Source organism: Besnoitia besnoiti, chromosome XII, assembly GCF_002563875.1.
Source record: "Besnoitia besnoiti strain Bb-Ger1 chromosome XII, whole genome shotgun sequence".
In the NCBI taxonomy this organism is placed as follows: Eukaryota; Apicomplexa; class Conoidasida; order Eucoccidiorida; family Sarcocystidae; genus Besnoitia; species Besnoitia besnoiti.
In genome coordinates this window covers 1,550,531-1,577,735 of record NC_042367.1, presented here as the reverse complement: position 1 = coordinate 1,577,735, position 27,205 = coordinate 1,550,531, and the positions used below count along the sequence as shown (strand labels likewise).

Genomic DNA, 27,205 nt, shown 5'->3' with positions numbered 1-27,205 from the left:
ATGTGTGACGAGGCAGATGCTGTAGAACGTCGAGGAAGAGGAGGAAGTAGAACAAACTGCTGTCGCAAGCCTTAGTTCCAACATTTCGCCGGCCTCAGAGCGTGAATTGATTTCTGTGGACGCATCTGCATCCTGCGACAGCGGAAGACGCGCCTTTCGCCTGGTGGCACGCGTCAGAAGGACTTACAGACACTAGCTCGAAGCCCGTCAGATTTCGTTTTAAAGCGACCAGCCAGACTTTGTCTTCACCGAATGAGTCAAGCGCTGACGCGACCCGCTCGCGAGGTGATACTGGCCTGTACGATCCAGTCGAGTCGTCTCGCGTCATCAGCTCAGCCGAAAGCATTCGGCAGCTAACCTTTAGGCTGCAACGCAGAAAGGAGGAGCGGAAACCGTCTGGGCCAGGGGAAGACAACACGTGCAGGGACGTGACGCCGCCACCTGCCACGCGCCTTGACTCATGTTGAAAACGCTGTCGGGGCGTGGGCGGCCCCCAGTCACCTCTGGCGACTCTCATTCTCTCTTTCTTGAAGGAACAACTGACCGTCAGCATCTACTCCACTGGCACCTCGGTTTTAGTAGTGTATCGCACCACAGCAATTCCAGGCGGTGTTCTGCAAGAGATGCAGAGACACTCTGTACTGCGACAGATAATTTGCGAATAGCTCTCAGCGCTCTGGTAGGAACTAACTACCCGTGACTCCACTTCGTCGCCAGAGGAACTTGAACTGTTGCATGGGTATATGCCACTCCGCTAGTCAGCGTTGGATATCCTTACCTGTCACGCAGGATACGCGTGAAAAATCTGTTGACTACATGAACTGTAGCGTCCGGCTCTACATGAACAGGTTTCGTTAACGAATAATAGCCACCGGTACCTGACGTTCCATGTAGGATAGCGCTCCCGTTCACTCGAAGTTTAGCTTGTATCATACTGGGCGCTGCACAGAGAAATAACCTCACAACCCAACGGCCTAGATCAACACGCGCACGCTGCGAAGAAGCAAGGTGTCTATCCAACACCCTGCAGTACCTGTTTTCCGCTGTCACCACAGCCCTGCTTCGTGCCTGTTCAGACCTCGTCAACATTCTTGATCGGGAAACGTCTACCGCCTTTGTTCCCATGCTGACATGCTATTTGCCTTCAAGTGTCAATGGTACGATGCCCCCCTACCGAGTTCCGTGGTCCTGCTTGACCGCTTGGCTTACTTATATTTCCCTTTTCTTGCCGAATCTCCTCGACGAATTGAACGATGTATGATAGGGTAGATCCACTCTCATCGCCAAAGCGTCGACGCTGCGCGGCCACGAGTCTAGGAGGAAGCATGTTCGCCTGCACCTTCTCCGCAAGAGCTTTGCTGGCTACTTCCTCTGCAAACCATTCGATACAAAGCAACTAGCACATAAATCCTCGTTTTTCCTGCCCCCCGATCCACCAGGCGCTGGCAAGTGCGAGCCTCGCTTGTCTGAAGCTTCATCCGAAAACACAATTGTGAACAGAGATTATCGCTTTGGCAACTTCACCGGGATTACAAAGATGCTGCAAATTGCATGATACGAAAGGATACGGGCAGTGACACAGGGATCGGGAAGGGACGACGAAACCCAGCAACACACGCCAGTACTCGTGCGCATCTAGAAACGCTGTGCACGGCTGTTTAACAACAGAACCCCAACACCACACCACATCCGTCATAACCATGCTATAATATGTACAAGCTTGTTTGTGCCCGAAGACAAGCCTTCATATGTGCGTGACTGCGGTGTGAACTGCCGGCTGCATATGGGGTGCAGCGGCATGCGCAGGAACCAAAACGCTGACCTGTAGAAAACGTCTCTAACAGCTGCACACAGGTGCCCGATGCAGGGGAAGAGTCACATGTGAAAGGCTTGACGAAGGTTAAGGGGGAAGATTAAGGCACTTCGCGCCAGCATGCTACTCTTTCATCATTTTCACTGTAGTTGTACGAGTACCAGCAGTGAACGGTATCTCTATGAACAGCCTCTGAGCGTCGCCATATTCAGCGCCCCCGCACATTCCTACCAGCTTCATCGCCGAGTTTCATCATGGCTTTCTCGACGGCGAGTTTGAGTTTTTGGCGGGCTGCCGCTCGAGCCACATTGAGCTTAAATGTCATGACATCGACGTTGTACAGAAGCGTAGTATACTCTTCTTTCTCCAGCCCATGATGGAATTGGGCGGTAACATGCGTGCTGAGTTTCGGCATGTGGGCAAACACCTCATAATATGCCTAGGGCATGGATGACGGAAGATCAGAGTTCATCTGCAGCACCGCATTCTGAATGAGATGATCGAGGAGTCGCTGCTGCTTGTGATGCGGCGCTGCAGGTAGTCACATCAAAAGACATGTCAGAGCGGAGGATGGTATGGTACAGAGAACACACCACGCGACAGAACTTGAAGCCTGCACACAAAGACAGATACCTTACAAGGGAAGAAGCGCGAAGCCCAGAGACTGAGAACGAAAAATAAGGCCGCAGGAGAGAAGCGACTCGAAGTAGAAACGGGAATGCAGGGTGATGTGCGGGACTGAGGGAGGGAGGGCGTAACGCGGGAAGCCAGAACGCGAAATGCTCATGCCTGTCTCAGACAATGCAGTATCACACCCTGCGAGAGAGGAGGAGGTTACGAACGAGAACGCGGAGGAACGGCAACACGGCGCACGACTGAGAGAGCAGACCGGCGCTGTCGTAGGCGCCACCCAGAAAACCAGCCACGCAGCACCGAAAACATATAGCACGCTGTCAGCGCTCAGGGTCCTCACTCCAGATAGTCTCGCACGGTACGAACTACACCCTAGACGACCGCGCCAGTTTGCTTGAGTTTTTCTCACCTCCGGGTAAGAGCTCGACATGACGTGGGCTATGCAACACCCCGATGGTCACGGCCATCACATGCACACACAACACTCAACACATTTCAGGCGCCGCATTCACTTATTCTGTGATTATAGAGGCAAACAAAGACATAGCATAAGCGCTAGAGCCTCGACAATCGCAAGAGAAGCATATACGGCTAGACAACACGTGCGTCTCTAGTTCAGACATGCACCCCACAACTGCAGCGTGTGCTGCAGTTCCGGATCTTGCATCTCGTTGTCCTGTGCCTTCACTTCAGTTTGTGCCTACCGCATTAAGGATACAGCCTCTCTCACATAGTCCCCTTACCCCGGCTGACGGGCGACGAGCATATTGGCTGGCTTGCTATCGAAATGTCCAAGATAATAGATGTGCTGCATCGACACAAACGGCCGCACTAGTTTCGACGTCCGAGTTACAAGTCCATTGCGAGAGGTGACGATCTCGCGCAGCGCCGTGTTGGCGTGGACCTTGGGTGTCCAGCCCTGCAGTTCATAGCACGACTTCTCTGGATCCGGCTGCAGACAACAGAAGAGACAGAAGTGCTACAAAGACTTGATATCCTTTGCCCAAACAGCACGCGAATGCTCTTCCTGACGGTTCGTAGTCGCGGCGCGAATCAGGCCGTGGAGGGAACACTCGCGCAGTGGAGCCTGGCTCTCCTCTCTGGCAGCCTCGCTGCGCAAACAAGCCGAAGCACCGCTTAGCACGGCAGCGAACTCTTCCAAAAAGAGGAAGGATACTTACGGTAAGAGCGCCGTTGAACGGCTCTGTGATTATGCCCTGGTGCTTCCATCCCTTTTTATCCGGGAGAATCACGCGAGCCAATGGCATATTCCACTGGTGTGCGTTTAAAGCGATCTCGGTAAGCTTCAGAACTCTCCTCTCGCGAGTCATCCCTGGACAACCAGTCAGCAACAAGACACTCAATACATGCACCCTACACTGTGGAACTGATCCCTTGACAGCGAAGGAACAATCCAGTCGCACAATGAAGCCAAGACGAGCAACGAGCAAACTCTTTGCTCATCTCGGTGTGCATTCGTATATACTTGGGGTTATTTGTTTGAAACACTGCAAACATCTTGCGTGAAGTTAAAGATTTATGCCCTGAGACTCCAAAAATTGGGGAAGGGGAGATTGTGAAGCAGCCGCTCCTCAGCACTTGAACTCCACAGCTATTCATTCCCAACAAGGGTTTCTTGGCGCGCTTTACCTCGAAGACGATTCCACATCCCAGGGCGGAGCCACTTAACGGCAGCTGCGATCCGTATGAGGATCATGCCGATAGTAGAAAGCTCCTCGAAAAGTGGGCGAGTGTTTATTCATGCCCGTTTATCCATGCCCGCAGGGCGGTCGATTTCATCTCAGTGGCTCTACCTGCCATTGGGCCAGGGAAGACTTGAAGAGCACGAAAGTTTTCGTTTGTGGGAACCGCCCGAACCAAGGCCCGGAAGACCTGATGCTCGGTAGGTAGCAGTCTCACAGATACCGACAAGGACTGCAAATCAGTGATGAAACGGATATTCCACGATCACAGAGAGCCATTTTGCCATCAAATGCGTCTTGGCGTGCTTCGTATTTCTGGAGTGTATCGCACGGTTAAGAGCGGAGTGATAGAGCAGTTGGCAGACGGTGCTGGCGTTTTATAAAAAGTATTCACCTTACATTATGCATAAACCGCGCACATACAAACTGCACGTCGGTTTGCAGACATACGCGACGGGAAGACATGCATGCGTATCCCTGAACACTGCAGCGGAAACGTGGACTACAAACGTTGCTGGAAAACAGGTACGCTAACGCAGCCAAGACAACCACGTATACTAAAACATACGAGTAGCGTATCTGACTTTCTCGTTATTGACGTTACCCATATGTGGACGTCTGGTCGCACCTTGCGTTGATCAATGCCGTCTAGGAAATCCATCAAGCCACCATATTGCCGTAAAAGTTTAACCGCCGCCTCCCAACCACTAAAGAGTAGCCTGTGTCCACAGCGTTGCGGCAGAGGCGGCAAAAGAACCGCAGCGCGGACAAGGAAAAAAGGCACCGCGTCCGTGCCTTGCCTCGAAGCCCTCATATGATCAGGTTTTATGAGGATCAGCATCCATCAACGGAAAGACTTGCGAACCTCGTCCCCCCGACCAACAGGACGTACACCGCGGGTTTAAAACAGAGATGGGAGCAGATAAGTCCTGTGGCTCTCCCATATCTCACAGGCTCATGCAGGACAAGATATCCCGATGGTTCCGACCACTGCACGGCTGTAAGCTGCAGGTACGTGGCGCAGACCACGTCGACGTCCTACCCGTACAGCTATCCTACGACACCTTGTAGCTCCTCGCTCTAGCGTCAGTGCTTTCCGATGTATGCGCACTTTGATGGGCGATAATCAAGGCATCATACGCATTCAATGGCGAGGTCAGGAAGCCACATTAGAAAATCGTTCCTTCGATTCCACGTCTAACAGAGAGACTCTCGCAACCGATCCAACTCATGCAGCCGGTCGTGGTCCATGATCTAGCGCGGACATGCACGCGTATGGGCTCTGCTGCTCACTCGAGAGAGGCTCGAGTGAGCAGCAGAGCGGTTCCCCCTCATTCCGGGCGGGACACGTGATAGAGTAGAGCATGGCCCGTTGCGATGGATGTGGCATCGCTCAGAGTCTGCCTCATGCTGTACTAGTGAAGGCCGTGCACATTCGCTTGCAGGATTTTGAAGGCCGCGGGGAGGCTGCTGCCGCTTGTGTGGCACGGACGAGTTCAAAAACGCGCCGCCAGATGGAACACTGTGGGATGCGTTCCTCATTCTCTTGCATTTATTACGTGATAGTTATATATATAGCTATATACAATATATATATTTTGTGTTCGGCAGTCGGTTCTGAGCGAGCCAGAGAACAAACGGATGTGGCGCGCCTTGAGGTTCGGCCAGCACGGAGGCCCACTCCCTACAGGTGAGAGGACTGTCACATGTCGGGGCACTTTCAGACCTAACAGCCAGGGTACAATATTAAGCAGTAAGCGAGAGAAGAGGGAAGAAGCGGACAAGAAAGCGAGAGAGCACGCACCGCCCTGCAGATCCACCTGGAAAGCACGAAAAGCCAGAAACAATGTCGGAGCTCATACGCTTGACGACCGGCGTGAGGGGAAGGTGGAGACGGAAACGGAAATACAGATGGGGCATGTGGCGATGGCGATGATGTTCAAATGATGAGGCCGCCTGTAGTATCATCCACCATATCGGTTCCCTGGTTGGCTCCGAGGAGTGTTGCGTTTTTCATAACCCGTGAATGGGAGTACGTTGAGGCCATTCTAACGGCGGACCGGCCTGATGGGCGATAAAAGGAAAAAAACCGTACTTTCGCGACGCCGACGCCAACAGCGGATAGCGGGGTGCCCCAATTCTAGACCACAGTCAAAAGGTTGTCACAGCACGTTGTATTCCCCCAGTACTGTATTTTGTCCGTGACCGGACCTACTCTCCTTCTCATGCAGCGCTTGCACATTTCCTTTTCCTAGCGCACTGTTGATCAATCCGCATACCTGATGTGTCCGTTCCACTGAAATAAACACAGACGTCCAAGTGTCGGGAACACTGCACATGAAACCAAATCGGATATATTTACAACAGACGCCACTCTCCGTTACATGGCACCACCGCACATAAGACTGTTTGAGACAGCTCAAACGACAGGGAACAGGACCAGGAAATCCGCTCGCTTTGTAGTTGCACCCATTACAGTTCATTGTAATATAGTTTTTTCCGTAATCACTTGGGAAAATCCTTCAACTGATATCGCATCGAAAGAGTTCTTGTGTTGCGCTTGATAGCAATCTCCCGGAGGCGTGACTCTTGAACTGCCTGCAAACGCCCGGTAGGCCCGCAGGTGACGACTCCGCGCCTAGAGTGACCCTCGATGCACGCACGTCACTACCAGTTGACATATGGCTATTCCGGGGAATCGCTCCGTCATTGTGACAAACCGCTTTTGCAGCGCTGAGCTGTCGTACACAAGCAATCCCTACTTGCGGGCCGACCTGTAACTCGGATACGCTCCCACCTAATTCGAACTCACTGGAATGCTGTTGTACGTGAACGATAGTGCCATCCTACTAATCGGGCAGCTCGTTGTCCGGTTCTCTGAACAAGGGTGGTACGTATGCATACCTAAATGCCACTGTCACCACTAGCTGATCAACCTCTGAACAAGAATGGTACGTATGCATACCTGAATGCCATTGCTCAACAGCTTCTGAGTTGGCCAGGATTTTCTGTAGCGTGCTCTTGATTCTTATATAACGATGGGTACACACGTAGTCGCCCAGTCAACCTCACTTCATGATAGGAAGTAACTACTTTCCGGAAAATCGATAGCGAAATCTGTCAGGGATCGACACGACCCATGGCGCGCTTCCAGGGAATGCTAACTCGCATAGCCCAATGCAAAATCGGTAATGACCGACGGCTAGAGCCGCCATAACAGACAACACGTCAGACGCCTAGGTCTCTCTAAAATGGCTCCAGACTATCAAAAGCCTGACCCAAGGATGACGAAACGGGGAAGGATCTCCGCCAACTGTTCCGAAACGCTGACGCTTCCACATCATCTTTCAATTTACTCAATGCCTATGTCAGCCATCAGCGGTCTCTATGTCCATCTCAGGTGTTTACCAAGCAGGAACTCACCACCCATCACCTCGATCGTTCCAGTCTACTAGTATTTCGTTGCTGCAGTGTGCGATATGACGTCCTATGGACTCCTTGCCCTTTTTGAAACGGATGTTTGAAGCGAGCGTGAGTGGTTTTGGAAGCTGTTGCTGTTGCATAGAAACTATAAGCTGCTCGTCGTCGTACTCCCGTGAAAATAACAATGATTCCCCCCGCATAGCCAAGCGGTCTGTAGTTCCGCAGGAAAGCCACGGGCGTGCACGCGCCCACACAGCTGTAGAGGACTTTCTACGTTCCACTACTCGGTATGAGAATAGCTTTGACCTTGTCCCTCTGCCTCCTGAAGTAACGGGAAAAGCAATATATATATATATATATATATGCAGACTCTCCGTTGAAACTTCTGGATGAGCCGGGTCTGAACGCGAACGGATATTGCACGAATGGTTGCTTATCAACCGAGTCACCGAGCAACTCCAGAGCATCTTCCACTGCCAACTTGAGGCCCGCATGAGCTGCAACCAGAGCGACATTCTCTTTTTATTTCGCCAAACGGGAACTGTAGAGAGTGGTCGTATTTTCTGCTCTTTCGAGGGGAGCAAGGAAAGGAGGATACACCAGTACGTGCTTTGACCTAGCACCCTTTACCGCTTCGTAGAGAGCCGGCAGCGCAGTAGGAAGAGAGTATCGCAGTGTTCGCAGTCCGTGCTGGACAGAGAGCTGTAGGAGACGCCACTATGTGTCGTGGAGCACTGCAAAAGGTTATTCGAGCTGATGCGTTGCAGGAGAGACATTAGGGAAAGGCAGGGCGTGTCGCGGATGGCAAGCGGCGTAGAAACGAAGCATACGGGGAGAAACATAGTGATCACCATCTTGATCGGCCATCGATCATTCTCTATAGTGTTCCTTTCGGCATAACACAGAGAGCACAAGGAAAGCCCCAAGGTGTACTTGAAAGAGAATGAAGCACATGCGTAAACACTGCGAACGACGGCAACGCTGCCTACGTGATCGCTAATGTCTGATCGAGGAGAAAACACGTGGCCGAACGAAATGGCCGCAACTGAGAGAGCAAGAGACAGATGAAATGCATGAGCAGAAAAACGGATGAAGTGCGACGGCAACAACGCAGAAAATACCAGGTACGGGACTGAGAGCAAAACATTAGGCAGAAAAGCCAAAACGTAGTTCGACTGGGGACGGGGTCAACGCAGGGATGCCTGGCTACACTGCACACGCTGAAAAATAAGCGGGGCAGTTTGATGCTCATAAAGGGCAGCGCGTAGCGCAGTGTACACACGGTCTGATGCCCTTTTTCACTAGTAACGTGGAATATTGCGTAGACTGCCCTTTCGAAGGGGTGCGTGCTCCGCCGAGAGCGCTTCAACGATCACTGCATGTGTTGCCTCCTCGCTTTGTGCTTCCTTCGAGTTCAGTGTATGGACTGCCGCTTGTTCGTCGAAATTCTTACACATTCCTGCGACTTGGAGTTAAGGGTCTCCCCCACGTAAAGGTTCATTCCCGCTGCCCGGCGGCCAAACTCCAAAAGCGAATCGTATCCTCATGGTAACCCGGAATACAGTGTAGCGCAAATTGCCTCGAAACGTGTGAAAAATTACTGTAGAGCACATTCGTTTATTCTATGCTTCTGATACTGAAGCAGTTACCACTCCAAGTGGACGTGGCGGAAAGAGTGAGATGCCATTCATTCGTAGCGTCCGATGCCCTGAAAACTGGACGCCGTCAGTCTCTCAGACTCTGTGGCAACATGTGCAGGCTGCCAGGGAGTGCTAGTGACGCATCCGGCGCGACCACTAGAAATGCCGAACACAATATAACACCACTAAAATTCCTCCTCTGAAGCTCAGTGCCGCCAGCTGGAGTCGCATGACACACAGTCTTTTCTCACTTGGCCACTGAACCATTCGCTGCCAACACCTCGGGAATGGGCTGAAGGCGGCCCCTCGATCACAGCAGAAACACGACACCGTGGTTTGGATGCGGCGGCCAGATTTTGTCGAAGACTATTCATGCCACCATTCATTACGACGAGCGCAGTGTGCTGACGTTATGCTCCTAATGCACCTACCATCAGCAACCCGTTTCACATCCTAGCAAAACTTCCGGTGCAGATGGATCGACCAGCTACACATGACGCTTTAAAGCTCTGGTATCGCCATTGCACGTGCATGGACCTTGTTGTTTTCCGCCATGGTTCCAGCGGGTACTATTGAGTCAACAACACAGAACCTAATGGTACTAGAAAATAGTAGATCGCGTTAGTTCTTGGGAAAACGACTTCCGAACCACCAATATATATTGGTACAAAAAAGTTACCATATCCTCCGTACAAAGCAGGCATTAAGAACATAAAGATCCCCTTTCACATGTCACTGCTCCTTCCCATTGACCTCCCCGGTCACCAGCCAGGGCGCTCATGTCTCCCCCATCAAGACCAGCACTTCGCGTCCCTATCTACCTCCTACGCATCCGACAACATTCCTGTGGTTTCCTTTCCTTTCTGCTTTGTGCCTGCCGCGCGTCAATTTCATTTTCCACAGTGATGCGTCATACAGAGTGACGACAGCGTGCCTGTCCGTCTGGAAATTTGACCGCTCAATAAAGCCACCCTTTCCTTACAGATCTCGAAGCTGTGTGACACGAGAGAAACAGCTGTAGGCGAAGATTCTACCCGCGCTAACCGAAACGCCACGAGGAAGACTGTGACGAATAGTGCACAAAATCTGGCTAGCGTAGGATAACAAGGCAGCATGAGCACACCTGGTAAAGTGGGAATCGGCGAAAAGGCCATGACGGACGAGGACACACAGACAAAAGGAAAAGCAGCAGGAAAGCAAAGAGCGAAGAGACCTCGTACCGACACCTTAAGGACGGGTAAAGAGAGTGATGCGGTAGCGGATACAGGAACGGAGATACGAAGGAGGAGTTCCTCCGTCGGGGAGAAAACGCAGTTCGAAATGCTGTGCTTGTATAGGAGAAGTGGCAGCATTGACGAGCACAAGCGAGATAGAGCAGATATGGAAGGTGTGATCACACGAGTAGCGAAACAGAGAATAACCATGTAGAGGCGATCTTTGATGGTAAATCGGTACCGTAACAGAGCAGCTTAAATACGTATGATACGTCGGTGTGGTTTGGTTCCAGTTTTATGAATACGTGCTCTTCCATGGCCACAGCTTTCCCACTTGAACACGGTGCCTGCAACACAATCCGGCTGAGGTGGAGTGGGACGACAAGTGAAAACTACGTGACCTGCAGAAAATGTGAACATGACGCAGAATAGTCCTTCAGTGTACAAAACGCAAGCGGGGCCTACGTCAAGAACACTAATGTAGGAAGCCACTGAAAACCGATGAGGCTATCCAGCACCGGGGGCCCAGGCACAACAACCGGATAGTACCGGAAAGAGTTACAGACATTGACAACGACCAACCCCGCTCAGCGAGAAACACAGACGAAAGCGACGAGACAATCAACCGTTACACCCAGCGCAAAGCAAGGAAGCGAGCAAGAGGAAGCAACAGCATGGCTATCAGTAACAGACAGAGTGAAGACGATTCAACGGCACGTGACAGACAGAAGGCGGAGAGAACGGTGACGAAGGCAAACAGGAGCCATCTTAGAGCGCATGAATATTCGTTCTTCGAAGCGAGCACGGGGCCGCAAGTCCTCCCTGTCAATGCGGGCTAGGGCACCCGAATTTTCTTATCATTCAGGAACGCTGATGTCCAGAGAAAGCAATTATTCTGACAAGCAGCGCAACAGATAAAGAACATGTCAAGCGCTTAAGCGAAGGCAGGTCAAAGAAGAAATGGTAGAGCGACAGAACCAGAGAAGATATCACTGAGCCAGCGACCTTGGAGACGACTGTGTACCGATTTCATAGCATGGTGACCGCAGGGGTTGTACACATTCCATCCCGCGCAAGTAGTGGGGTATGTGTTTGTGTCTTGAGAAAACTCTCTTTAGTTCTTACCGACGCTTGAACGCCAACCGGGGGATCGGGGTCAACTGCGACGAGCTTGAGAGGCCCGCGATCGCGAGCAAAGAGCGAGGCAAGTTTCGCTTCCGCCGGGACCGCTCGGAATTCCATAGGGCTGCTGCTCGTCTGTATCCTCAACTCCGCCACGTACTTGCGGCAACGGGGGTCAAAACTGGGACAATACACCACTCAACGATTGCCAGCCGAAAATTAAAAGAGTGAACCAGAGTTGCACCACAAAATTTACACCGATTCCTTCCGTCACACTACTCGGTGATTTGTCTACCTCGAGAGTTTTCAATGAAAACGTCAGCCTTGATTTCTAATATCCCTACCGGTACATACTAACATGAGACAGCCACTGACCACATCAACACATGCGCCGCCTTCCATGGCCAGGCGAGACTGGGATCAACAGTTCGGCGTGAGTCACTGTTCGTATATCCATCCCTCATGCAAACGCATGAATAACAATGTCTACAGACAGAGGCGCCACTCAAGTGCTTATATACCTGCAGCCGTACAGTTATCGAAGCAATATATGCATATACCCCCATATGCATGCGTGCATGCACGTGCCACCATTAAAGCTGTGTACCTTTTCTTGAGGATGTGTGTGAAGTATTGGCTGAATTCCAGAACAGAGAGGGTCGGACGGAAAAGCATCGGCTTTTCTAGGATGGCGTGGAAAAGGGAACTCGCGTCTTGAGGAGGAAGGGCCTTCCCATTTACTTGAATCCGGTGTTCAACAAAGCCTCGCCCTGAAGAACAACAAACCCGAGCCATCACAATTTGCCAACAACTACAGCGAAATGTGCGCAGGTTCCTGCGAATAATCCAGGTGCCTGTTCTCCAGCTGCTTTGTTTCACTGTGAAATCCTAAGAGTGCTCATGACAAGGCTTCCGCTTACCTAACCGCCTGAGTTCGTCCCTCCGCTGCTTGATAGATGAAAGTATGTTTTCATGAGTCATGCCTTCTTGCCAGCCGAAACGCTGCGGAGGCGCCGTCCGAATATGCTCCGGAAGGATATATTTCTCCATTCTTTCCGCCATCTCTTCGTTTGTCAGATTGTCTGACAGCGTGACATTCATAGGGCTCATTAACACATGAATATATCTTTTCTACCAAACCGCGACCACGTGGGAATAATTAAGCGAGAAAAAAATGAGACGCATGCGGCGCTGGCTGCTGTGTCGTGCTATCATCTCTGTCACGGCATTCGCATCCGACGCATCACAAGTTTAATAGCGTATACTGTATGTCGACAGGCTGTCGCAGCCGATGCAGGTTAGAATAGTTTCATTCACGCGTGCATGCAACAGGGGCAGAAAGCGCCAGGAAACTAGGTGAAAGGCTATGCCATCAAGTTTGGCAATCCTACACGCTGAAAGAAAATCACAGAAAGCAACCTTGTGCACGGAATCACGCAAGCATTGCGCACAGTTGGCATGGTTGGCGGCGCGGCCATATTAGATATGACCAAGATAAAATCAGCAAAGCTGAGCGAATGCATTCGTTGGGCAGCAAGTGAAAAACAAAACCATATGCGTATAGCTAAGGGGCATACAGCTAAAACCTCTCCAGAGAAGCAGTTCGAAGATGTGCTTGATCAGCCGTGAACACGGGGACCTGACGGAACTCCCGCTGCCCTCTGTGGAGACCAATGTGGAAGCCGCCTGACGTGTGCATCAGATGAAACCGGTCCAGATTATGACTAGTTCACGACGAACGCCGGAATCCACAAGAGCTATTTGCGTTCTTACTGGCTTCGCCGCCGAGCTGATCCAGTGCCCTTTCCACGGCAACCCTTAGCTCCTGTCGTGTTGCCCAGTAAGCGACCATTTCCTTGAAGCTCGCAAGACTACTCTGGTAAAGAATCTCGGCATACTCGCCTCTCTCCTGTCCAACCAGAAAGGGTGGAGGAATGTGAGCGTGTGTCGGCAAAGCGCCAAACACTGTCTCATACACAGCTTGCAGCGAAACAGGAAGCGGCGTCTCCAGGGCTCGCACCGCCGTCTTCACAGAATAGTACAAAATCCGGCGCTGCGTCGCAGACGGCCCTGCAGAGAACCCATAAGTGACAGCAGGCGACAGCATTGGCAACCGGGGAGAGCTATTTACATTGGAACGAGCGCACGAGAGGAAAGAGGCGACGGTGGATGCTGCAGCCAGAGGGCGGCGGCGTTGAGAACATATCAACAGAAAACGTGACAAGTTCACTCAAGCCACAAACTCAGAGCTAGAAGCAAACCTGAACTGAATGTAAAAGGTGTTGAGACGGGGAAGAACGACACACAATAGCTTCGGAAGCAGCGACACGTCCTGGAGAAGGCTTTGCAGACACGCCGGCCGCCGATGGACGCAGTGTTAGTACTTGCATATGTCGGCGACGCGTGTTTTGCCTGTACCATCGAGATAGATAATTGTGTTCTATTTGAATACGCAGTACTCGAAACACCAAAAAACACTAGCTTGCATGCTCTCTTCTCTCTGGCGGCACATCCGAGCGTTGTTTATCTGGTGAGCATCCGAAGTAGCGTGCTTCGCCGATTATTTGCATGTTGTTCTCCACTTTGAGGCTTACACATGTTGGCGATTTGAGGGATTAATACACTCCGCAAGTGTTCGCGCATTTCTGACGCTGTCTTGCCAAACGACGAGAGGGAACTTGAAGTCCAGGGAAGCCCATAGTGTGATCGCTCTGTAACGACTTGAAGAGATGCAGCAACCTCGTCATAGAACGCGTCTCCGTGCTCGGGCGCACTATCACTGCCCGTTTCGTGCGCCAGAGCCGCAGGGCCGACTGCTTGGCTCGACCCATGTAAAGAAGTGTATCGAAGAGCTTTACGCAACAGACGATCAATGGTTGCCCACCCGATATAGCTCTTCGCCACGCTGCAGATTCGCAATGCAGAACAAGCCTGACCTCATACATTCACCGAAGACAAGAAGCCGTCAAGTGAGTAGTATACGACTGTGAGTCTGCGCGCAGGAAGACTACAGGCCGGACGGTGCGACAACCGACACGGGGAAAACAGTGACATGATTAGTGCCATAAGCAAAAAAGCTGCGAGCACACATGGAAACCAGGATAGAGCCCTGAAGCTATTCGAAAGACCAACCATCGGACCGCAGCTGTGCGGTAAACAGAAGGCGATCGCCCTGCGTAGCACAAACAATCCACACTGTAATCTGCCACGACACGCAAAAATCAAATAAGTGCCGTCGGAGTTGAGCAGTCACACTGGGGACACCCTCAGGCGCTGACGCGTGACTGCACAATACATTTTGTCTTCCAGGACACGATCCCTACGAAAGAGTCGCGCAGGGCTTCCGATATACCGGCATGAGCACCAGTGGATATAACTGTACGCCTACACTGGAAGGTGGCAAGTGACGCACTGGAGGGCACGCTTGGCTACAACAGGACGGCGGATGGGCACGTGATATCTCCGCCTACTTGTGGGTGGAAACACAGCAAGTCGGGCAGAATACCGGAGAGAACACAGAAGATGGAGATATGTAAAGAGGATTCTTCGAAATTACCAGCGGTCGACAAACTTGCCCAGTTGGCTGGCCTCAGGCAGACGCATTCCAAGCTCCGCACGGACGAGCTTGAACAGAGGAGGAGGGGGATCTTCTGCGACCAACTGGACGTTTGGATTGGCGGTATATATCGAACGCACGAAGCGTCCAACTGTCGCGCCAACAGTCTGTTCTAGCAAACGAGCTGTAGCGCATCAGAAGCAAAACACGACAGTTTCAAGGTGAAACTATTTCGGGTGTGCTGGAACCTACTGGTGCGCTGTCATCACCAGTGTACAGTACAGCGTAGAGGGTCTCCCCTCGCTCTCCAGGCCCCGCGACTGTTGGCATGCTCACTGACCCTGTCTTGTGAGGATCGCGGCGAGGCTTGCCGGGTTATGGTTGCTTACTTTTTGTCGTATACACCGCTCGCCTGGCGAGCTTGTGCATGCCGTTCCGGGTGACGCCAAATGCAAGGTCGATCAGGTTCATCCACGCAGCCTCAGACACGGGGATTCCTTTGGTGAGCTTTGCTCGCGTCCTCGCAAGGACAGCTTCGGCTTCCCTGTCGGAGATGGCGCTGACTATCCGCACCCAGTCTTGTTCATGGCGGAAGGAATCGAGGCCCAGCGGCTGAACAACTTCTAAGGCAGCCTCCTGAAGTGGCTGTAGCTCGCCTACGGGGATTTGAAAGTCCAAGAAAATCCAGAGGTCTGCTGTGGCTCGAGAAAAAAATAGCATCGTACACTACGGCGATGGAACTCCCGTCGCTACTACCACGGCACAAGGATTCCACTCTACAGAATGACGTCCACGCGCTGAGGAAGGAAATAGACGAAATCCGAGGCTTCGCGAGGGCACGTTTCGGCCAAAGAAACAGGGGTGGACTTTGAGGTCCGGACGCTGAATCATGCATCTTTACAGTCGCTCTGACATCAGAACCGTTGCTCTCTATCAGGCAGCACTAGATTGTCATTTGTCTGCCCTTCGGCTTGTCTGTCGTGCTTTCTTTGCAGCAATGCTTTCACATCTCTTCACTCTGCCCTGTTCGCTCACCAAACTCCAACATGGCGCGACTGAGACGGAGATAGGCTTTCCTGTTGTCGCGCCCAGGTGACAAGGGCTCGAGGTCAAGGTAATAGAGGAGAAACTGCACGAGCGGGATCTGCTGAAATTTCGCAAGCTTTGCTTCATCTGCCAATCGCGAGCCGGCTTCCGTCGTCTCGCTCGAAAGCTGCTCAGCCATCCAAAGAGCTGCGGAGGCGACAGACAAGTTGGCGGGAAGAGTACGATGGACGGCAAGGGCAGAGACGGACGATCAACGATGCCCCCCAGAAGTTGCTTGCTGTTTCTCCTCTGTTGCAACGCATTAGCTCTTCTCTAAACCAGGAAAATGGCATGCAGACACTGGCACACGCACGCAAGAAATCCGCTGCAGATCTGTGCACATCCGTGGAGACCAAGCGAGCATACGCGTCAGACTGCAGCAGGTAATGGAGGCCAGACACGCCACTCCCGTAGCCTGGAAAGTCTGAGGCACTTGTTGATTCCCTGAGTCCCACATGTTGGGTATGTCGTACGAGCTACAGCCTCACCAGGCCTTCATATAAGCCGAACAGCCAGTGTACTTGCCCGTGTGCAGGAGCACCAGAGTCGACAGCGGAGCCTCTGACTGAGATCGAGCTCGCAGCCATCAGCCGTCTAGAAAATTTTACTCACCTTTGAAAAGAAAGTGAGCGTGGCGCATGCTGACTCTAACTAGAGGGTCCGGCTCAATCATCTGCGAAATTTTGAGCCGAACCAAATAAGGCATTTCCGTATGATACAGTTTGTCGACCAGCCCTCCGGGAGCGAAGCAACTGATGAGAGCGGTGAGCGTGCGAGGGCTAAATATTCTCGGACCCGCGCGGCTTTTGAACCGCTGCATGGTGAAGTCTTTGGAGCCCCCGTGCTCGGCAGCGCCCTGCAGCAGCGCCGGCTTGATGCAGAACTCCACCCAAGGCGGCGTGGTCACCAGGTTCGTTCCCACCGTCCAGAACGACGCGAGGGTCAACCCAAGGGCGTAGACGTCGAACTCTGGGCGCGCCTTCAAGCCGCCAGGGACGCGTTCCATGTCCGGGGCCATATAGTTCAAAGTTCCCTGAATCGGCATGGGGCTCCGCAGCGGAGTCGCCATCCCAAAGTCAGCTGCGGCGACCGAAAGCCGAGGCGGGCGGCCATTGTCCCTGGTGGCAAGCAGCAAACACACGGAAATAAAAATGCACACGCCCTGCGGGAGTTTTCCGAAGACCGCAGATAGGCCCTAGGTTCTTCGTGTGCATTGGCGCTGCCGGCTCCGCGTTCCGCCGAAAAGCCTCCTATGCCTGATCCATGGAAGCAGAGCATTCTAAAAGGCATCAACGCACCTCCTGTCTCTTTACCACCTTGGCCATCCCTCGCATTTCGCTTCGACGCTCTTGTAACCGTACCCTGGAGACACTTTGTAGAGAAGGTTAGACGGCTTGATGTCGAAGTGTCCAACTCCGTAACGATTGTGCATCGCCAAGAACGGTTTGACCACTTTTGACGTGAGCGAGAGCAGCGAGTCTCTGTGCTGCAGAATCTGCTTCAGTTTAGCATTACGGTGGGAAGCCGGGTTCCAGCCGTCCAGCGTAAAGTCAGTGTTGCCGGGTACGGGCTGCAGAGAGGTAAACAGACCGCACCACTCCAGCAAGTGGTCTATTGGAGTGCCGACACAAACGGAATATGAGAAGCAGAAACCGGATAGTGAAAACGCGACTTTAGGCATCCACGCAGCGCGGAGCATATTGTCCGGGTGGTGACTTATTGATGCAAAGCCCTGCCGCTATCAGTGCGCTTGTAGAACAGAGGATCGTGTGCAGTGTTTTTGGGTCATTCGAGCATAGCCGCGCTGCATGGTATATACGTACACCCTACTGGGCAGGCGCTTTGCGGGTGACAATCTCGCCAGCAAGTCTGAGAGGCCGACTGGACTGACACCAGCATACACCCACCTCCAGGTCGCCTTGATACAAGTCAAAGATGAGACCCCAGTGCCGGAAGCCTGTGCGGTCTGTGACAATCACCCTCCCTAGGGGGAGGTTCCAATGGTTCTCTCGAAAGCCAATTTCAGCATACTTCAACGCTCTGGCCCTCTCGCTCGCTTCTGAAGAAACGCCCGGCAAGTGATGCAAATGGAAACACATGGAGGCCTACCATGGCACCAAGCAGCCGGCACCAGGCCCAGTGATATGTCATGCACCCGTTCGCCAGAGATATGTGTTTCTGCGAGTCAGTCCATCTGCATGACAAGAGCTCATACTTCCGTCACAACGCGTACGAGTAGATCAAAGCAGTCGCTCTTCCAGACTACCTGAAGAGGGGACCATGCATACAAGAGCACGGCAGTGCAGGGTTGCACGATTCAGATGTCACCTGTGTCACTTACCCTGTACGCTCGCCCATGCATCAGGTCTAATTCGCTGGATAAACGCCTCGATCCGTTGAAAAAGCATGTTGGTTTGACGCATTTCGAGGTAATAATATTTCGTGTTAATCAAGGCCCTTAACGTCTTGGATTCCATGGCAACCAAGTCTGGCGTCAAGTGTTCCCCAAGGACCTGCCATTTAGGCAGATCGATCTTCGGGTTAAGCAATCGAACCATCTCCTGGAACGCGCGGTCTGCAGGAATATTTCTGGATTTAAGGCACACAACGGACAGAGCAATTCGCATTCCATGGATGCGGGGCGTAGGGGAGGTATTCACCACATGCTGCTTTGCCTTCAACAGTAAGACGACGCTGACGCATTCGGCGTCCTGCTCCAGCGTGCGGCGTCCTTTTCCGCGGGGGGCGACAGGCCTCGTGAGCAAATAACACTGCATGCAGCGAGGGTGGCGTGCGGCCGCCGTGGCTCCCGACAGATATATCTGCCAGTGGGGAACGCCTTCCGCGGGGAGCGAAAACAGGCACCAACAAACCACACACACACACTGCAGGCGCCTCGCACGTGCGCGCTGGACACCCGTCGGCTGGATGTGTTTGCTGTGCAGTTGACTTCAACGTCGTGCACGACGACACAGATCGGGTCCGATTGGTCACGCACCTCGTCTCACGCTGTATGGCCTTGAGGATATCTGGGCTAGCCGGTGCGGAGTTGCCGTCAACCTCTTCTAGAAACTGTATGGCGCCGCCACGTTGACACCGGAAGAGTTTGACACCAAAGGTTCGGTCAGAGAATTCCTTCGCGGCATCACAGTCGCCGAGGTAGCGAAGTGCATAAACACGGCCATACGAGCCTGCGCCAAGCAGGGGCCCAAGAGCATCCCACTCGAGTTCGCAGAAAGGCAGACTGCTAGCTATCGTTATTTCTTGGGACCGCGCCGCAGCTACGAGAGGGGAACCGTCTTCACTCAGCGGCGGCGGATTGCTCAGCGAGGCCTCGGTGGCAGCATCTGAGAACGAGCGAAAGAAAGAGAAGGGAGAGCTGGATTACGCGCCAGCTCGTGCAATGACATGAACCCAAAGGGGGAAGTGAAGGAGAAGCATGACAGAGAACAAAGCTAAACGCGGCTCCCTTAATCAAGCACTGCGGCAGTGCCGTGGAGAGTCTGCTGAATTCGCTGAATCAAGGCATCTGAATCAGGTATGCGCCACCCAAGTGAGAACGAGGGAATGGAGAAGTCAAAGCGGAACACCAGGGGAGGGAGGGGGGAGGGGGGGGGGCGGGCAGATAGCGGAGCAGCCAACGTACACGGATACCCCCCCTCGGTGCGCTTCCCCGTTGTGCGGTGTTTCCAAGGCTTGGGGCTCCCTCTGCCTTGTTGGGTCTAGCAGAAATGTCTGGTCTCTCTTTGACCGATGTATCTGTGCTTTCTCCCTATAGTTCCGCCACGCTTGCTTATACCCTTCTCCTCTTTGTGCACACGCCCCATATGCGGAGCAAGTAGAAACCGTTTTTCAAACAGATCCCGTTGTGCGTACGGCCGGCCCTGGCGCGTCTCTTTGCACCAGCACATGTGCAAGCCTCTGACACTGTCCTCACCTAGAAAGTCGAGTGGGGACCCGGTCCCGCCCGCTCCTCCGTTAGGCTCTTCACTTGTCTCTCCCGCTCCTGAGACGCCCTCCTGGGCAAACACAACTGGAGACGCACTGGGTAGCCCGCCGTGCGAAGGCCAAAAAACGGTTGATGAGGGAAGGAGACGGCGAGAGGAACGAGGCACGGCCTCGTACGTGCCCTTTCTGCGTGGCTGCTCTTCATCCTTCGATTCTCGAGCGGTCGCCTTCTTTTTAACCAGGCTTGATGACAAGACGGATTCCTTGTTGGCAAAAGCCGCGGGCGCAGACCAGGGAGCTTGCTGTGGAGTCACCCAGGCGTCTGGTGAAAGCGTGAGCCCGGTGTGCTGTTCAGGCGGACTCCAGGGGTCGAGAAGGACGGGAAAACCGCTGAAGGAACGCACGGAAGCTTCCCGTATTGGCTTGCCTGCCGGTAGCCCACTCATGCCGTGCCTGTCGTTCAGGGAGTTGCGATTTACTGTCGATGTGATTGTATAGCTTTCTGTCGACTTAGAATACAGTATCAACATCAGATAGAACAGAAACAGAAGTGGGTTTTTTCGAAAATCGCATACAGAGGAGATGCGCTGCGGCGGCACTAGTCGCCACCTTGCAGGCCTCCACACGCTTGCAACCGGTGCTGCGCGATATGCAAACGCTGCGGAAGCGGAAAGCTCGCAAGGCGACACGAACACATAGTATGCTCGAAGGGAGGAGAACCGAGTCGGCAACCACTGCGCAGGGCCGCCCCGCGCCGAACTTGCTGTCAGCGCCCTCATGACCGCAGGGGTATGCTGTGCGTGTTTCCGGATCTTCACTCTCAGAACGCTGTGCAGCTGTTGAGGCGGCTAATCAGCAGTGAAAAGCAGGATTCCTTCAAAGACGTGAGCAGAATCCCAGAGTATCAAAGACTGCCTGTCGAAGTGCCAATTCAGAGGAGACCGGGACCGGAATTTGAACCGTCAGGCGTCGAGGACAGGATGCCTCTCTAGGAATCCGAAGCCACAGGGCGAAGCAAGACGTGCAAGGAGGTTAGGGAACCAGGGAGCAGCTCGTCAGAACAGGTCTGAGGGAAACGAAGGTGGGGTTCAGTTTGGGTGTGTCCCCGGACGAAAATTCATCGGCAGAGGACACGCACGCGTCAAGCTGGAAGCCCTCGTAAGCCAGCGGGAGCGCGGGAGGGCCTCAAGCCTCTGCCGAGCAATAAACAGGCGTCGTGTAACCAGCACGAGAGAACGAATAGGCGACGGTCAACGTCACAAGGCTTCTTCTCAATGGACAAGGCAGAGAAGATCTCCCGCAGGACGAAGCGGGCAAACAATTGCAGAGGCCTTTCTCTCGGACGACTGCGAGCGGCCCCAGGCCCTGAGCCGCAACAGCGACATAGCCCTGGAGGTCGGGCGTGGGAGACAAAAGCTCAATTGATCTCCGGAAAAAAGCAAAGAGAACTCGGAATCGGCAAAGATACGCGGTATGTTATTTTTGGAGTCAATTTATAAATAATTACTAGAACTAGTCACGTTTCATAAATACAATCAGTGATCAATTACCCCTCTATTGTTTTTAGGATTAAAATTTCAGTCACGAGCTAGCTCCAAATTCGAAGAGCATTCCACAACTCACGGGGAATTGGAGCAGAATACCAAGTTCTTGCCTGGGGGACTTGTTGTAATTTTTGTGGAGTAGAAATAAATACAATCAAAGTGAAGTTTAACAATGTTGCGCAAATGACCAGAAAGACGGACACAAGGTAGCCCGCAATTGTCGCCGCAGAAGACAAGCGAGACACTCGCGTCGACGTCGGGGGCTTCGGCACCGTAATCAGTCGTGAACCACCAAGCAATTCACGCGAGGAGAAAGCCGCCTTTCTGCAAAGACAAGCTCGCCTGCGTAAGAGAAGACCGCACAAGACAGCAAACCACTCTTCGTGCTCCTGCATTTGGACCAGCCCGTTCGTCACCGAGAGGCATCCAACTATTTCGCGCAGTTCGTTGTGCAGCGCGTGGTCGCAGGACACAGGTGGGGCTACTCTAGGTGGCACACGGGCATCGAGAAAAGAGGGGATTTTTCCGCAGAGTATTTTTACTCTTGCGGAAGGAATGCCCGAGTCCCAAAAGCAACTGAAAAGCAGACTGGTCGACCGAATGTGCGCATGCTATCGATGAGCAACTCACACGCCGATCACAATTGAGCCACCACGCTTATTCCTAGAATGCGACACCCTCCACGCTAGGCTATTCTCTGAGTTTCGATGTCTCACATACGAACGTCGATGGGGTCAATGGTTTTGTGGGTTCAAACATCTAGAGCAAGAGGTACAGGGGGGGGGCAACAATTCGCACAAGCACCATTCTGTGTCGTACACCGACCCTCGCTTCGTCGCGTTCAACGGGCTAAAAGGCCTCCGAGGTACGGCACCTACAGACACAGCAGGCTGTCGGAGAGTTGATATAGACTTCGCATATCTTGAGACACAGTCAAGGTTTGTGCCTCTAAGAGGAGCAAACACTGTGTGAGTGCACCTGAAACCTGCGTGCGAGTATTCGGCAGCCGACTGGCACCGCTAGCGTGGCGCGAAGAGTCCTGTTTAGTCGTTTTCGACCATGATACATCTGTCAGAAACACTCTCATTCTGAAGTAACCTGGATCAGGGACAAAGTGGAGACAGTGGCGGAAGGCACAAGTCGTCTTGTCGCGTTTACGGCAGTGCATTCTTTGGTAAGAGAATAATCTAAATGGCCTACTCGTCTTTCGCCGCCGCCGCACCAAATTCACTGATGTCTGTGTATTTCCGCCAGAAGAAAGTCATATCCCTCTTGGCCCGCCTTATTTTTATGGCTTCATCTCTCTGTTCGTAACCCGATGCCGGTGCCCGCACATGAACCTTCACGCTGCAGCCAACGCGTAAGCTTTGCATGAGAATGACGACGAAACGAACATATCCCTCTTGATACAGTTTCTGCAGCCTGTTTCTCTCTGCGTTTGCGGAAGTTGCCATTCCCCTTGTAGGCGTAATACCAAATTCTGTATCGGTTTTTGTTTCTTTGCCTATGAGAGCCAGAACTGCCAACCAGCAATAGCCGGCGACAATACGGAGAAAGACTTCTAAGCAGTTGTCTCCTCCTTCCCCCTTTTGGTTCTGCATGGTGCCTCATGGAAATATAGCAAATCACAGCTATTTGCGGCACTAGAGACACTAGAACAATTGACACGATCGTAGCCCGTCTGTTAGCACAAGGTCGCGAGGAGGCTTAGCTCTCGCGATTCGAAAGCCAAGGTGGCGGATGCTAGTTCAAGTGTGCCACAGGAATCAAGATATTGATGCTCAAAACTTATTCGCCAAGAGCCGGTTGCCACCAGAGACTCTCCAGTTCCGTTGTTCCGTGCCCTTAACCTATACAGACGAATGATCTCTCAACACGGTGACAAATCGACAGCCTTGCGTTTCTCGAGATCAATTCCAAGAGGGCATCCCAACCCGGTTTGGGAAGTGACGAGGCGTTCCGGCACATTGCTGTCTCTGATGACGAATTATGCCTTGCAGGAGCGTTACATGGCGTCAATGATGCAACCACAGTAGATTCCCCTGGCTTATTCTCTGTATCTGCTACGGGAACTCAGCTGACCCGACGCCACTGGTGCGCGCCACACGGTATATCTCAAGCAAAGGGCGCAGAGGATCTCTCCCCCAAGGGTCGTGGCGTTACGCATGGAGGACCTGCTGTGTACAGCTCCGCAGGGAAGAGTCGGCCGCTTAGCAGGTCTACAGACTACTCATGGGCCAGAGAATGAAAATCAGGGGATTCTTGACGAATGGCTTAGCTACCAAAGATATCTCGTTTCTCGTTCATGGGCGAGTTTCACTCTAACTACGCTCGTCTGTCACAGGCAGGGAAGCAAATGACATATCAAGAATGAAACCAGATGAGAGTTTGGTGTACGCAGGGAAGCACTCAGGAACTAAAAGCGAGGAGACTGGGCAGGATTGAATGGCAGAGCGAAAGACTCCGACGACTAAAATTGTGGTACCGAGACTGCTACCCCATTCTGAGGATACAAACGCACTGAAAGCTGTTGGCTGTAGCAAGAGCAGCACTGAAGAACGCTTTACCCCAGAATTTGGACCGATCTTCGCAGACTACGCACATTCGATAGTATCGTCGTTTTATGAATGATGTGGCTGATGCGAAACCAAGGGACGTTCTGGCGCAGACGAAGATTAAGTATCCACAATTACACTGGTTGCGTTCCGACGCTTACGCAGCCGAGAGTGAGACGTGTCGACTTAGCTTGTCGCCTGAAGTGGCGTAATTGGCAATTCCGAGTCGTAACAGCCGGAAGGGCGCATTCACCTGCGACGTGCTCCCTTAAAGGGAACCATTGTATTCATGCCGCCTGTGGAAATCCAGGTTGCCACTAATTTCTGCATGTTCGCGACGGCATTGCAAGAAAGCAGAATGTATTCCAATATGTAACACACTCATTATACAGAACCATCTGTCTACCATCCTCCACTCGCGTCTGAAGGTGCTTTGGCCCGGAATGTGCGATGGTATACGTATACAGGGAATATATGCGATAAACCAAGTTACGTCTGCCACGAGCCGTGTCCACAGTCATCGGATGTGTGAACACCTGCCTTTTTAAATGGCTTACCATTGAGTCCCCCGGGATGTGCAGGGAGTGTGTTAGAAGAGTGCTGTATAGAAGAGAGAGGTGGCGACGAGGAGCAACACTTACAACGCCTGCGCAGAAGTGATAGAGAAAGACGCCCAGGCCCGCTGTGGCGGGACGGTGCAGCGAGGAACACCGGAACGTTCTAGCATCGTGGCATGGGATGGTGTCATTGAGGATATGAAGAAATAATGCGTTTCCTCCGTACGATTTTCCCGTATAGCGGCAAGCTTTGAAGATTTGCCAGTTGCGGGGGTGCCTACGAATGGGATGTCTGGAAATACGCGTATAGTGCGTGGGGGACGGAAGACAATACCAGACGTCAAAATGCTGCAGCCAGGTAGAAACAGATGTCAGGAAATAGGCACAGTTCTCAGACGATAGGCTGCGTCTGGGGTTCGACGAACGCGTGGAGACACCTGTCACCCACGGAAAGTCAACTGCGGAGCCAACAAGGTACGGAAATGCAACTAGATAGGTGTTTCGCGACAAGTGGAGGGGCAGAAGAAAGCATATTTCAGCATCGCAAAATCTCGTGGCGTCGAGCCCGCTGCTCCATTGAAAGGCATAAGAGCGTGGCAACGACTTCCTGAGAGCCATGGCGACTGACGTTAAGCGCAGAGGCACAGCTGTCGTGAACTGCCCACGCCGGAGCTCGCACGCGTGAGCATGATCCGCAGAGCAGCAGTCCACAGACAGAAGCGATTAGGGTTGCATGTACATGCCGTGGGAGCTCTCTTGAATTCGTGCATCATAAATGTGTACAACCTGAGCAACAACATTTGCATGCCAGATCCATGCTCAAGTGAAGCCGACGACGCAGATTTCGACATCTGTGTGTTCCGCAAATGGTTCCTCATAGACTGGCATGTAGTCACGCCAGTGAATATACACACATGCCTTGATTGCTGCGTTGTATTGCCATGAATTCAAAGTCGGGAACACATATGATGCCTGCTGTATGATCCCGCACTCTCCACCCTCCCGGTACCACGAAGTTTCAGGTATCCTAGAGAGTAACTGCGTTCGAGAATGTGATGACCACCCTGTGCCTGTGTGTCTTCGCCTCTACGTACAGAGGGTCCCAATATTAACTTTTGTCCAAGCTGGGCATTCTTCAACCAAGCCGAGGCAAGGGGAAGAGCAAGCATCGCCACGCGCGCTCTGCATACCAAAGGGACCTGCGAACAGGTCCAGTTTCACCCCCCCCGGGCCGCCATTATGATATAGTTAGGGACGTAAGTCTCAACCGCGAGAGTCCATGTCCTCACAGAGACATATATAACCTCAGAAAGAACATCGTGACCTCCCGCAATGGTGGAGAGCGTGTAACTCTCGGAGCACGAGAATCGTAAGACACAGCGGCTCACGGTCGACGCCTTTCTTTATGTCGGCATGAGCCCTATGAACTAGGGAAGCAGAGACGAGACCCCGCTTCAGCCGTAGACGTACGTACAACACCGTTCTACGATTTTGGTGCCCGACAACGCAGACGGACTTGGCGAGCAAGACCTGGACCGGACGCAATGCGGAGGCAACGCAAAAGGGCGGATATGCGCGAGGAAGAGAAACTAAACACACGACCTCCCGACAAGAAAATTCTCAACGTTGCACACCACTCCAGAGCCCGAGTGCGCTTCCTGCCGTCTCCCGGATCACCGGTCGTCAGGATAAGCCTGACATCCAGTCATCTTCCCCTTTGCTTCTGCTATATAGCTTGAAAACGAGAAGCGCTCCGTGTCAACCTTGTGCACCGTAACCGACACATCTCCCCGCTCCCTCGACTGCATCCTTCCTCGCTCTGCGTAGCAAACTGTGAAGCTACTCAGATTCCCTGGGTCATGCAACGCACGCGTGCCTTGTCATGTTTCTTCTCACGAGAAAGCACTACCGCTGTTAAGACCATGAATCAATTTGATGCAGACCTTCCACCACCTGCATCAGCAGCACGCGATTAAACCACTGCCTCGCCAAACACACCGGGGACAGCATGCAGCAATGGCGGCAGCAGACGGCTATCAGCAATGCAAGGCATTCGGTCCTGATGCGTATGGGCGCGGCAATTCCACGCTGCCTCTATTGCCTGCATCCGCTCCAGCGAGTAGAGTATGACATACTGCTAGATTGCTCGCTATACTCAGGGAGCCTGGAAAGCAATTTCTAGAACAAATCGGGCCCGAATTCCATATTGAGAATCACAATTCAGCCCGAACAAAAAACATATTGTAGGAGCCAGGATGGCCATACAGCGCTCATCTGAAAGCAGCACGAGATAGCCCATTCCCCCGGGATGAAGCACAGCCCGAAACACAAACGAACTCGCGCGGAACGAAGGTGAAGCCGGTCGAGTAAACTCTGAGGATCGGTGCAGCCAAAAAGTCTTAATTAATGTC

The 27,205-nt window shown here is 52.7% G+C and overlaps 2 protein-coding genes across 2 annotated transcripts; both read right to left on the bottom strand.

The window, feature by feature from the left end:
- Positions 1 to 758: 758 nt before the first annotated feature.
- BESB_024210 (uncharacterized protein) lies at positions 759 to 4,267 on the bottom strand (the record flags this gene model as incomplete). The annotated part of the gene is made up of 8 exons (XM_029361123.1): positions 759 to 778; positions 1,210 to 1,371; positions 2,045 to 2,252; positions 2,452 to 2,477; positions 2,856 to 2,884; positions 3,190 to 3,398; positions 3,628 to 3,779; positions 4,261 to 4,267. 8 exons carry the CDS (start codon positions 4,265 to 4,267, stop codon positions 759 to 761), a joined length of 813 nt encoding a protein of 270 aa, XP_029215938.1.
- Positions 4,268 to 10,818: 6,551 nt separating this feature from the next.
- Positions 10,819 to 20,584, bottom strand: BESB_024200 (uncharacterized protein; the record flags this gene model as incomplete). Its single annotated transcript, XM_029361122.1, has 15 exons — positions 10,819 to 10,827; positions 11,552 to 11,729; positions 12,156 to 12,318; positions 12,469 to 12,630; positions 13,322 to 13,618; positions 14,143 to 14,453; positions 15,105 to 15,288; positions 15,494 to 15,760; positions 16,140 to 16,337; positions 16,803 to 17,308; positions 17,552 to 17,760; positions 18,098 to 18,249; positions 18,532 to 18,779; positions 19,189 to 19,537; positions 20,128 to 20,584. 15 exons carry the CDS (start codon positions 20,582 to 20,584, stop codon positions 10,819 to 10,821), a joined length of 3,690 nt encoding a protein of 1,229 aa, XP_029215937.1.
- Positions 20,585 to 27,205: the final 6,621 nt, after the last annotated feature.